The following is a 12,276-nucleotide window of genomic DNA, read 5'->3' as shown; positions in this document are numbered from 1 at the left end:
GCAATGTAACGAGCTACTGACAGATCTTCATAGGAAGATTTTTTTTTTTGCTGTCTCTTTCCAGGAATTACTGTCATTTCGGACTAAACATTAACTCATGCAAATCCTTAAAAACATACTTTCATGAAAAGAGTTCAACTTCTGGAACAATTTTACAACATTTTAATATTTTTGTATGCAATCTTGCTCTATGAAAAGTATAATTGTTAGCCCTGATATCAAGACGACCCTCAATTTTAAATAAATTCACATAAAATAGCTACATGAAACTTGTTCAGTTTTCATGTTACATCTTACAGTATTTAACAATTCAGCTCTGAAAAGTTCACTGCTTACACAGTTAAACCAATTGCCACTGAAATGATAAATAGGTCTGTGAAAATAAAATCACTACTAATCAGTCCAAGTAAGACAAGACATTTAATTGGAAATTTGACAAAGTTACAATAGCTGAAAGACATCTAATTTCCCCCCACCCCCATAACTAACCAAGCCAGTGGTGGTCCAAAACAGCACTCAAAACAAGTGAAAACATAATTTTCATAACTGTTAGTTCTTAGCCTTCCAACACAAACCATCCTTCTTTAGAGTATTTTTATGACTTTAACAAAGATTAGTCTAGATACATAGTTTCATTCATCTCAGTATGACTTGGCTTTATTTTGATGAACCGTCAGAAGTGAAGGAACAGCCAGAGGACCAACTTAGTGTGAATTCTGAACCATTAAAAGTAACATTAGGTGTCTTTCTGAATTGTCAAAAAGAATTACTTTTTTTTTTCACCTGCAATATCAAAATCTACAGAGAATTTTGAAACATGGGTGTAATAGTAGTTCAGCAGTACTAGTATATAAAAATCCAGTTACAAATTTTGTAAATAATGGCTCTCCCCTTGTTACCGTGAGTCGGCAGATGAAAAACTCTAAGACTCAATTTGGAGTTTTAGAAAGCAGGCATTCTTTATTGCGGCGCCGGGCGCACAGGGGATCGCTCCACCTAGTGTGCACGCCGGGCTGCTCAACTATGGGAGTTATGTACAATCAGAATATACATATTCATTAAATTTCTAAGAAATGATTAGCATATTCATGTTATTTCTTGGAACTCATTAACATATGCAAAAGTCTTTAACGCATGTGCTCTTATGTTCATTGGTGGTCTTCCAGGGTCCTCTGGTGGTCGTCGATAGTCTTCCTCACTGTGTCTGCTAATTGAACTCAGTCTTTTCACCTAGTTGCAGTAGCTGATTTCAGCATAACTTCCTTATCCATTCCACCCCTGTACACAGAGCTTCAAGGATTCCTTTTATCTATGGAATGTCCAGTCTGCAGAACATTTAGTTACTTCGCTTTGACAAAGAAAACCGTATGTCTCCTTAGTATTTTGGTATCACCCTGAAGAGGCAATAAAGCATTACCTGCAAAATGAAGCGTTGTTTGTATACACATTCCTGATCCATAGCTGATGGTTGAGCATTAACACACATGTTAAATGCTCTGACACGCTTTTTCAAGTTGTAAAATAACTCTGCCACCTGAAATTTGAATTCTAAGTTACATATTAAACAGATCAAAACCATCCACAAATTAAAAGCAAATCTGTTAGTAAAAGTCCAAATAAGTGGGCAATATCCCTTTCCTTTCTGGTGACACTAGTATGCATTTCACCTAATATACCACTTAGCATCTCTAAAAAATAAATAAAATAATTTCAGTACTGCAACTCAAGCAGTTTTCATGACATCTCTTTATAAAGTAGAATTTTGTAGTCGCAAAGCATATTATGCATATATGATATAGAACAAAATTAGAAAAAGAACCAAAATAACCTTTTACAAGATGATATACTGATTCTCCATTTAAATCATTTTGGGTTTCTATCTTAAAAGGTAAAAAACATGCTAACACCAACCTGGACTTCTGCACCTAACTCTAGCAGTGACCACACATGCTGCACCCTCAGTTCAGCAGACACTGTGATGACTTTAAGTGAAATCAAACTTACGCCCTACAGAACATGCTCTGTTAAGCTTTCAATCCTAAGCATTTCTAAAAAGCTTCCATAAGCAACCACTGGTCCTCCAACCACACAGTGATTGCCTTCATTGTCCCAACTGATTTTGGAGCCAATGTAGAAAAGTACAGTACGCTCAACTGCTTCATATCTACATTTTCCTCTCTGCTGCTGGCAGTTTTAGGATACTGAAAGTCCTGTTATTTTCCTCATAGGACAACTACCATAATCAGAAACCAGACTGTGTGGCTGCCTCCGTTCTGCAAATCCACTTCCACACAAGGAATTATAAAATTAGTATCTGAAAGTGTGGCAAATAAAAACCCCCAAATCTTCTTAATAAGTGTTAGTGTAGGTGTCCATTCTAAACTCCTAAACTATTATGTCATGCACAACCTCTTCCTGAATTATCTGAAATTGGGCCAAGAGAACACCAACTGTCCAGGAGGCTATCATGTAAGACTGATCCTTCAGCTCTCCAGTTTTACACAATTTGCTTTTTTCTCATCTTTTTTTCCTTGTTTTCAGATATACAAGCTAAAAAACTACTGGCATTTCATATCCAGATGGTTGCTTACTACAAAAAGCTTCCCCCCCCCCCCGTGCTTTTTGAACGCAGGCCCTACATTGCTCATGCCAAAGGTATGACCCACTGGACTAATGGGCAAGGCCATGCTCTGCCAATTAGTTATTCAGGAGTTTTACTTATTTCCCTTCTCAACATATCACATTAAACTTGAAGCCCTTTGTGATGCAGAGTTTTCATTAATTGCTGCAGTAATGTTAGCAACAAAGCCCCACCAATTTTCAAGTCCAGTCCTCATTATATAACTGTATTTGCTTAAAATTATCCTAACTATAAGACAAAAGTTATGTAACAACAGACAGCAGTCACATCACAACCAGTGTATCTGAGGGACCTATAGAATTAGCAAATAATACCGGAGGCCTCTTAAAAATTTAAAAAATATGTTAAACAGTTAATAATTTAACACCATTTCGTTTATCCTAAGGAAAGAAAAATCCCGTTCATCTAAAAGCTAGCAATCTGACTGTTTCCAACCCCCACTTCTGAGCTAAGATAATACTGGATGTGCCACTCCTACAGGCTCCACCAAGACCCATCTCTCCACAGGGTCAATCGTGGCAGTTAACAAGCTACTTAAAGAGTCCATCCCTCCCAGGCATGGGTACTTGGCCTTATTAACATATAAATGATTATCTGAAGTCCATTCTTCACAAGAATGCACACCTGGCTTTGTTAACATTACAATGATTTTCCTCACCTCTTTCCTTTCTTTGAAACCGTATATAAATGGGGTCTCTGCAACCACTTGAGAGAAAAGAGAGGAGCAGAGGAGGAAATGCTGCCCGAATGTTTGCTCGCTATGATCATAGTTAATAAAGCTTCTGTCTGATCGGTCTTAAATTGTACTTGGAGTCCCGATATTCTCCAGCGGCTTTAAATAGTACCATCTCTCCTCCCCCAAAGAAACAAAACCTAAAAATTCACAGTTTATTTCAAGAAAAAATATATATAGATAGATACATAATACAGTAGGCTTATCAAAGATCTTAACATTTGTCGAAAATAAGGAAAGTTAAGTCCTTCTGCTTATAAAAATGATTATTTCACATTACCTCTCTGATCTTCTTGATATGAATACAATTTGATCTACCCCACTCAAGCTCTTCCTGGAAAAGTGAAAAATGTAAATGCAAATTTGTTAGAAACTTGCTTCTTCTACCGCTAGTAAGCTTTCTCTCATATTCTTCTGTGTAGACACAAATAATAGTTATATACAGCAATGGAAGAATTTGATCTCATTTCACAGTTTTCTTCACATCCGTATCAATCGAGTATTGTGACATGTATGAAAATATAAGACAATTATATATTTGACTAATAAACTATACTTTGGTTATCAGCAGTACACCTGTGGGTCATCTAAATTTTTTGTATAAACCCGCAAGTCCAACTCCTCTGTGCTGCTACTACAGAATCTACTTTAATATGGACACTTCTTCCAGAAAAACAGAACTTCTTTATCTGGATGCATAACTTCATCATACAGATTATGGCCATCTTGGCTACTCATTTTAACTCAGTGTATGTTATGCGTTGGTGTTCATAAAGCATATTATGCTCTGAAAGAAGCAGAAATAAAAAAGGTTTTATCTTATACACACAAAAGAAAGACTGGAGGCAGTTATTGTGTGCATACTACTGTTTTTTGTGACTGATGCACATAAAGATCTTCCATCCTTCAGGGTTTTTTTTTTTGGCGAGGGGGAGGAGGAGGAAGATTTGTGTGTTTCTTTGAAAAAATAAGAGAGACACTTATGCATATTAAAAACATTTCTTTCAACTACAGCTCAATTTCCCTTTTCAGCTTGGATTTCAAACCCTCTGGCCACTGTTGATCCATCTGTGAAAAGGACTACATAAGGGATTGCCTTCAAATACTCAGCACTGGATTCAAAGACTCATGTTCTCTCAAAGCCTATGCTTCTAGTTACTTACAAAAAATCGTAACTATTATAAAGGAGGACTGCTAGCAAAAATTCCTTACTAGTAATATAAAATACTCCAGCACTGAAGTCACCGACCTTGAATAGAAGAGAAGAAATAAAGTTTAACTAACCTTGGGATGTCTCAGCTCCCCTTTTTGTCTGCAGGCCTGCCATGCCTAAGAAAGAAGTGGTGTAGTATTCAGCCACAAACTGTAGTACTTTAGTAATAATTACTAATGTGACATTTAAAACCATGAAGTTTTTTCCATACCTATACTGAAGATAGTTTTTTAACACCAATTCAAAAAACAGTGATGCCCTTGGGCTAACACAGACTACAAATATTTAAGCACAAAAGAGTATAAGGAAATCTGAATCACAGTAATTTAGGTTGGAGGAGACTTCTTCAGATTAATTGTTCCAAAATCCCACAGCAGGGCCAACCTAGACCAGGTTGTTGAGGATCTTGTCTATAAAACCCCGAGTAACCTTGACTGACCTCATGGCTGAACGTGCTCTGAGCAGGAGACTGGACTACAGACCTCCTGAGGTCCTTTCCAGCTTCCATTATTTAATGATTCTAGTCTAATATGATGCTTGCTTGGTTGGTTCCTAAGCAGATATAAATACTTCTCACTCTTATGACTAGTCTTACCCTATTTTGTTGAGGGTGGGCAAGAACTCTGGGTCTTCCTTTGCTCATATGTGAGCACACAAAGTGGTGTGGCTGCAAAATGTAATTCTAAGAATGCATTACTGGAGGGCTGAAAGCATGGCAGGGTTACAAATGTTGTACCACGACACGCTAAGGAACAAGAATTGCTGTAGGAGACAACTATTCTGCCTTCAAGTCAGCTCAGAGGTTATGGCATGCAATGCCACATCTACAGACTGAAAAGGAGTTTAAGCACTATTGGATGAACTGTAATTACATATACTGCCTCAAACTTGCCATCAGCTCCTGCAACTAAATTGGAAACATAGCATTTGTGTCACTGAATTTCTGGACATAGCTTAGAGATTCCGGATCTTGGTGCATTCCAAAAGCAGACTGAGCATGTTATATTCCAAGGCTTTAAAGAAGTAAGTCCTGATTTGTGTTGGGAGAGGTACAACAGCCACAACACAGCAACATACAACAGGCTATCCACCTAGTTTTCTGAGAGGAGATGGACTGAGTATTAAAGCACATGCAAACATTCACGAATAAATAGAACAACTTGGATGCTTTGATTTGATGCTGTAATAAAGCAGGCTACTTTCAGAGCCTTTCTTTTCTCCTTGCTTTGGGACAAAAGCAAGTGAACTGACTGATTCAGATACAATTCTGACATGGATGCCTCGTCAGAGAACTGGGCTGGAAGAGAAATTAACATACCCAGGATACTAATGAAAATAATTTCATTATTAGGCAGCAAATCTAAGACAGATGCCTGCAGAATCCATTTCTTCTAGTCTGACAGCAAGCCACCTCATAGTAAATTTTCCAGCTTACTGTGGACACTATTAGCATAGTTGAACAGCCAGACTGCATTTCTCTACCTTGATTGAGGCTTCTGATGTACTGATTTTAAATAATGCATTTGACATCCACCACTTCCATAGCCAAGCCTTATAATATGTCAGGAAAATAAACTCCACTTATTTGACATTATTTTTTCTTTTAAAAACTCTCTCTTTTTTAAATCATGTAACTTAAACCAGGCTGATTAGCCTTTACTTCCCTGGATTCTCCTCTACTACCGAAGCTTTTGACCTTTTCTAATTCACTGAAACTTTTGCATAAGCAAGGGCTTAAAAAAAAAAACGTGCTAATGATTCACAGAATTTCAGCCTACCCTGGAAGAAATCTAATCTGAACCTGGGAGTTTGAAAACAAGTTCTCTCCCTGTTCTTTTCTGATACTCAGCCATTCAAAACAAAGCTTTCACATCACTTACACATAGAGATACTGCACAGGAACCTCTGTTTGAATGTTTGTGTTTATTCTCCAGGACAATGTACTGGTTTATAGAAATACCACCTTCAGATTAACAGGACATGAGGGAAATACAGTATACAACAGGATAAGGGGAATTCAGAATAGATGATGCCTGAGCCCCAGGATCAGTGGGTACAACGTGGCATACGTGCCCATGTATACTTCATAAAATTCTGACACCAGAGTACAGAAAAACAAGCCAGCTTTCACCAAAGTGAAAAAAGGCCAACATACACAAAATGGAATAAATTAAATCCGCAGCTGAAGATTTTGGAGTCTCCAGATTACAGAGCATGTCAGACAATCCATAATAGAAAACGTTGGATTTTGAATAAGAAGTTCCTCTAGCAGAAGTCTTTCCTATGCTGTACCAGCTCCACTTGTAACTGCACAGATCGACCTCTGTCCATGGTACTGGGCTACCAAACAGCCAAGTGTACAGAAAAATCACATTTGGACAGAATAAAATACTACAGAGTCAAAGCTATGAAGTCTGGAGAAAGGACACCAAACTCATTCTGTGCTAGAATTTACCAGCCCAAACTGCCCTTGGTTAAAAGGGATCATCACCACGTCTCTGGCATTTTATTTTTTGTTATTACAATAGAGAGATAAATGCCACAGAAAAGCTGTAAATTTTTCAGCTCTGACTAAATTGAATTTATGATAAACCAGAATTTCCTCTGATCATCAGTGGATTGCCTACACTAAAAGCACAGTAGCAGGAAAGCTACAGTCATTTTGGAACAGATGGAGAGAGTCATCAGGTTATTAACATTCACAGCCTGAGACAAACACCTCAGACTTGCTTTAAGCTGATACTAACATGCATTTACAAACACTGCAAGCCTACCTAGATAATAAGCTGACCTGAAGGAAAACAGTACAGATAAGAGGCAACCTGCTATCACTTGTAGTGTAACTCCTTAGCTAGCAGACTGAAGCAAGTTCACACCACAACATTCGGTGATTTTGTATCACTCAGTATTTGCAACAACAAAATGTCCCTGGGTAAATCTGTTCTTACTGAGCTGAAATGGGACATTGTCCAGAGGACTACTCTCTGGTAAAAAACGAGACTTTTTTGCAGAACAAATAAGGAACACTCTGGAAAACCTAGAGTATACTCTTTCTTACTGGAATTTTATCCTGATTACTGCTCATTGCACAAATTACAGGAGACAAGCTTACCTGTCTAGATAAATTAATAAATACTTTATGGTATTTGTTTTTTAAAAAAATCATATTTTAATTCAAAGGTATTTAAACACCTCCAAGGTTGATGAAGAACATTTTGCCGTAAAAAACTGGTATTTAAAAAAAAAAAAAGTTTTATTAGGAAGCAGAACTCATATGATCAAAGACTTTCCTGAACCACTGAAGGCTGTGTGTTCCGGGTATCTGTAATTTGGAAGACATAGGTCTGCAATAAATACAAATTTCTTGCTGCCCATGACAGGGCTTTTATCATTCCCTCCTAAAAAGGCTGAGAGACAATTCAGAAAGAAGTCTTGAAGCAGCACAGATGTAGACAAAGTATTAAGACACAGGAAAATAAACCAAGCAGACCTTCAAGAGAAGCATGAGAAGGCACAGTACCAGTAAGTATTACAGTTCGGAAGACTTCAATCTCGATAACAAGATTTGTAACAGCTGCAGTGGGATCCTCAGTAGCACACAGAGAGCAGATATGCTACGTTAGGAACTTGTTCAGCACCTCAAGCTATTAATTCCAGAAACTTCATTCTGCTTACCGGTTAGCCACCATTTGTTCTGTTGGAGGCAATGAGACATCAATTTTATAGTAGCTGGAATGACACAGGTAAACCTTCCCAGATTGGAAAGAATCTGCCTCCCCATGTAAAACAGCTCCTTTATTGAAAGGATCACAGCAGGTCAAGAGAACCTGAGCCTCTGGTTTCCATCTTGTTCAAAATCTGCTCCTACTTCTAGCAAGCCGAAGACTCAGATAAGCAGCATGCTCTCACTCTCTCTCTTCACCCTTTGTGCTGTTCTCCACCTGCTTAGTAGAACGAATACCTCAAAAGCCACAGGAGACTGAAAAGTAGGGAATGTACCCAGAAACTGAGCCTTGCAACTAATTTTTACCCATTTCTTGCCACCTTACTCTGGTGCAAACTTGTGCAGCTCCTTCACAGCGGTAAAAATTAACTCATCAGAACTAGTAGTGTTATACAGTAGGACATAGCCTTCAAAAAGTATCACTAAGTAGCTAGGAGGAATGTGTAGTTTTTACCAACTTCAAAACACATAATGCTACACTGATCCTAAAAAGGTGAGAAGCTCCGTCTTAGTCTATCAGATTTCACTGGAAGATAAACCGGAGAAAAGACTTACCTTAAATGCATTCACAATTGCAATACAGTCACTCTTACTATTTCCAGCAAAAAACAGTTTGTTCCTGGCAATACAAACAAAAAGAATTATGAACAATATTTTTTTCAAATATTGAATGTATTATACAGCTCAGAATGCTACACTATTAACACCTTCCAAGACTTTAATAAACAAAGTCAATATATTTATTGTAATTATTTGTTCTTATTCACACCTCCTTGCTGAAGGTAAACTCTGTGGGCAGGATAGCAAGGAATTACTGGTTTTTTTTAATTATCTTAAAAAAACATTTTAATAGACACTGCCACATGTTCATATCAGAAAGGCAAAGCTGAAGAATCAGGTCTTGTACTCAGAAAAAGATGAGTTAGCTCTGTAATACTGATTAGTTCACATAGAAATAGACTTCAGTATCTCAGCTGCCCTGGAAAAGCTTCTTTTTGCACTGCTTGGCACTTTGACAGAAAATTAGACTCATGACACGAAAAATTGTATTTAGTGGTCAGCTTAGCCCTCTGCCCCCAAATGCAGTCAGGAAGTTCTAAAACATCTAGGGTAATACCTGTATCCATCGACATGCTGTTTGAAAGGTACTGCAAAAAAATTCCGCAAAGAGAGTGCTGCAGCTACAACAAAAACAAATAAAAATGAAAACCTGCAAATCACTTGTTTTTATAGAAATGTTGTCACATGTTCTTCTTTCAGTTACCTATAATAAGGCATTCTTCTAAGCACCCGAAGACGTGCCCAAGGACTATCAATTTTCCAAGATGCAGATCCACTGGCAAGTGTGCCAATACCCTTCCTAAGAAAGTCATCTCACCATCATCTGGATTTTCTTCTGTTTGCACACAAGTTGTAAGTGCTCCCAACTAGAGAAATTAAAATTTATTCACTTGTAAAAGTTGACAAAGTAAATATAAGACCAGTTTGTAAGAAAACAAGACAAGAAGCAAGCAATTACCTCAAAGCAACACCAATTAGTATCAAAACTGTCATTAAGTTGAAGTTCTTAAATCAATTTTAAAAGCCTAGTATGTTGAAACCAAAGCTTCTACTACATATACTGGCTATAAAAGCAAGCTACAAATGATACAAATACCATTTCTTATGCACTTTGAAAAAAGTTTAATGCAACGAACGTTCTACCCCATATCAACTTCATAATTGAAAAGCAAAATTACCAACTTCCTTGGTACAGGTCAGAAGGGGATCTTCAGGCTGACCCTTATACATCATAAGGTGTAAGAGTGCAATTTTGCTACTTATTAAGAAACAATTTCACTTACAGAGGTCAAGTTCTCTTTTTTCCTATTCTTTCTCACCACAGATGCTAATTCACAAACAGTATCATTATTCCCTGATGAAAATATAATCCTGTTTTAATGAAGTAACTGCAGAAATTATGCCGAAAAGGATGGTAACCAAACAACAGTCAAATGTGAGAAAAGATTCTCTAGACACAGTTCCTATTTCAGGTTCCAATTAAGGCTACTACCACCTTAAATACCAAGAAAAACACTTTTACAGTACATTTTTATTACCTTGATTTTAACAACATTAGAAGAATGCCCACCTCTTTCAGCTGAAGTATGGTACGTTCAATGTCACCTACACTGGGTGGAGAAAGAGCTGTTGCCAGCAAGGCTTTTGGTCCCCCCATATCGAGCTTTTTTATTTTTAAGACTGTAGTTCCCAATGGACAACGCTGAAGGGAAGACAATGTTATTGTTACTTTCCCCCCCATGGGAAGTGTGACAAAGTGTTTTATATGAAAAATGAATTAAAGTTAACAATTTAGTAAAACCTGAAATTAATTTTGTGTAACTAAGGATATTTTTCTTTTTAACAGATTGCTAATTTCTAATCCACATCCGTTTTACTGCTATAATGCATCTCCTATGATGAAAACTACATGGAATGGTCTTTGTCAAATATTTATCAACTTGAATTCTATTCAGTGTTACAGTTATTAGTAACTATTCAAATCGTACAATGTCTTCAGGAAAAGTAAAGCAAAACTTCTATTTATTGTCTCTGCTATGAGACATTAAAAAACATTAAAAAAATTCTTAATGTTCCCCAAAAGCCTTACCAGTATCTCAGGTACTGACTTCTCTGGAATAAACTCTGTCCAGAAGTCCTTGTGTACAAGCCTGTAACAATACCCTTTGGAAACACGTCCAGCACGACCTTCACATAAAAGAACAAATCACCAATTTGTAAACTGCCCAAGTTCCAGGCTGTTCAAAACCCATCCATCTACAAGCCTTCCGGGCAGCTGAGCAGCGTGTGATAGCTGATGCTGGAGGCTGACCAGTATTTTGCTCTCTTACAGCAGGCAGGCCCAGCAGAGACATTCTCTCTATCCTTTCCGACGTAAGGATCGGATGAAATAATTTTGTTTTTATAGCAGCAGTAACTAACAAAAGAGTTAAGTATTTCACTCAAATACCTCTTCACATAGATGGATGCTGATCTACGGGCAGTTTTCTCAGTTGAAAAGACGTGACAAATCCTGCACTAAAATACACTTCCTCAAAACAAGGAAAACGTAAGTCCTATCAAATCTAAATTTAATATGTCAATGCAAGTTTTAGCATATCCCCAAACTGAAGATTCTATATGCAGAGTAAATGTGCTTTGCGTTTGTACTTCTTTACACAATGAGTATACTTGGATTTCCTATTTGACTCTATAGCTAACAAAAATCTTTTATATAAACAACTCCTAAGATACCACGATGAACAGCAAAACATCTTTATGATCTACTATTTATAGAAAACACACTGATTCAGAAAGTCTATCTTCACAAATCCAAACACCATTCACTTCAACAAACTAAAGGGTACTCCACTCAGTGGGATACTCCACTGGAGAATGAGGCCATATTTTTAAGTCATGTGCATAAACAAGTCCAAGTCTGCTATACAAAATGCTGCTTCTACTGGCTGTATATTGGCTGTCATAACCTACACTGATGCAGAACCAAATCGAAATAAAGCTGTGTATTGGGTTTGCGTGGCCAGGTTTTGGTAGCGGGTGGGGCTACAGGGGTGGCTTCTGTGAGACACTGCTAGAAGCTTCCCCCATGTCAGACAGAGCCGATGCCAGCCAGCTCCAAGACGGACCCACTGCTGGCCAAGGCCGAGCCCATCAGCGACGGTGGTAGCACCTCTATGATAACATATTTAAGAAGAGGGAAAAGTTGCTGCACAACAGCAACTGCAGCCAGAGAAAGGAGTGAGAATATGCGAGAGGAACAACTGCAGACACCAAGGTCAGTGAAGAAGGAGGGCGAGGAGGAGGTGCTCCAAGCACCGGAGCAGAGATTCCCTTGCAGCCCATGGAGGTTAACAGTGGAGCAGATATCCACCTACAGCCTGTGGAGGACCCCACACTGGAGCAGG

The 12,276-nt window shown here is 38.0% G+C and overlaps 1 protein-coding gene across 1 annotated transcript in view; it reads right to left on the bottom strand.

The window, feature by feature from the left end:
- The window catches only part of TDRD9 (tudor domain containing 9), a 57,649-nt gene that overhangs the window by 20,347 nt on the left and 25,026 nt on the right, over positions 1-12,276 (bottom strand). The window contains 8 exon segments of the mRNA XM_019472455.1: positions 1,418-1,534; positions 3,655-3,708; positions 4,659-4,703; positions 8,867-8,930; positions 9,429-9,492; positions 9,576-9,738; positions 10,443-10,574; positions 10,962-11,059. Coding sequence (XP_019328000.1) covers positions 1,418-1,534; positions 3,655-3,708; positions 4,659-4,703; positions 8,867-8,930; positions 9,429-9,492; positions 9,576-9,738; positions 10,443-10,574; positions 10,962-11,059 — 737 coding nt within the window.

This window comes from Aptenodytes forsteri, unplaced genomic scaffold (assembly GCF_000699145.1).
Source record: "Aptenodytes forsteri isolate BGI_AS27 unplaced genomic scaffold, ASM69914v1 Scaffold193, whole genome shotgun sequence".
NCBI lineage: Eukaryota > Metazoa > Chordata > Aves > Sphenisciformes > Spheniscidae > Aptenodytes > Aptenodytes forsteri.
The sequence above is the reverse complement of the archived record's forward strand: the minus strand, read 5'-3'. Positions and strand labels throughout refer to the sequence as shown.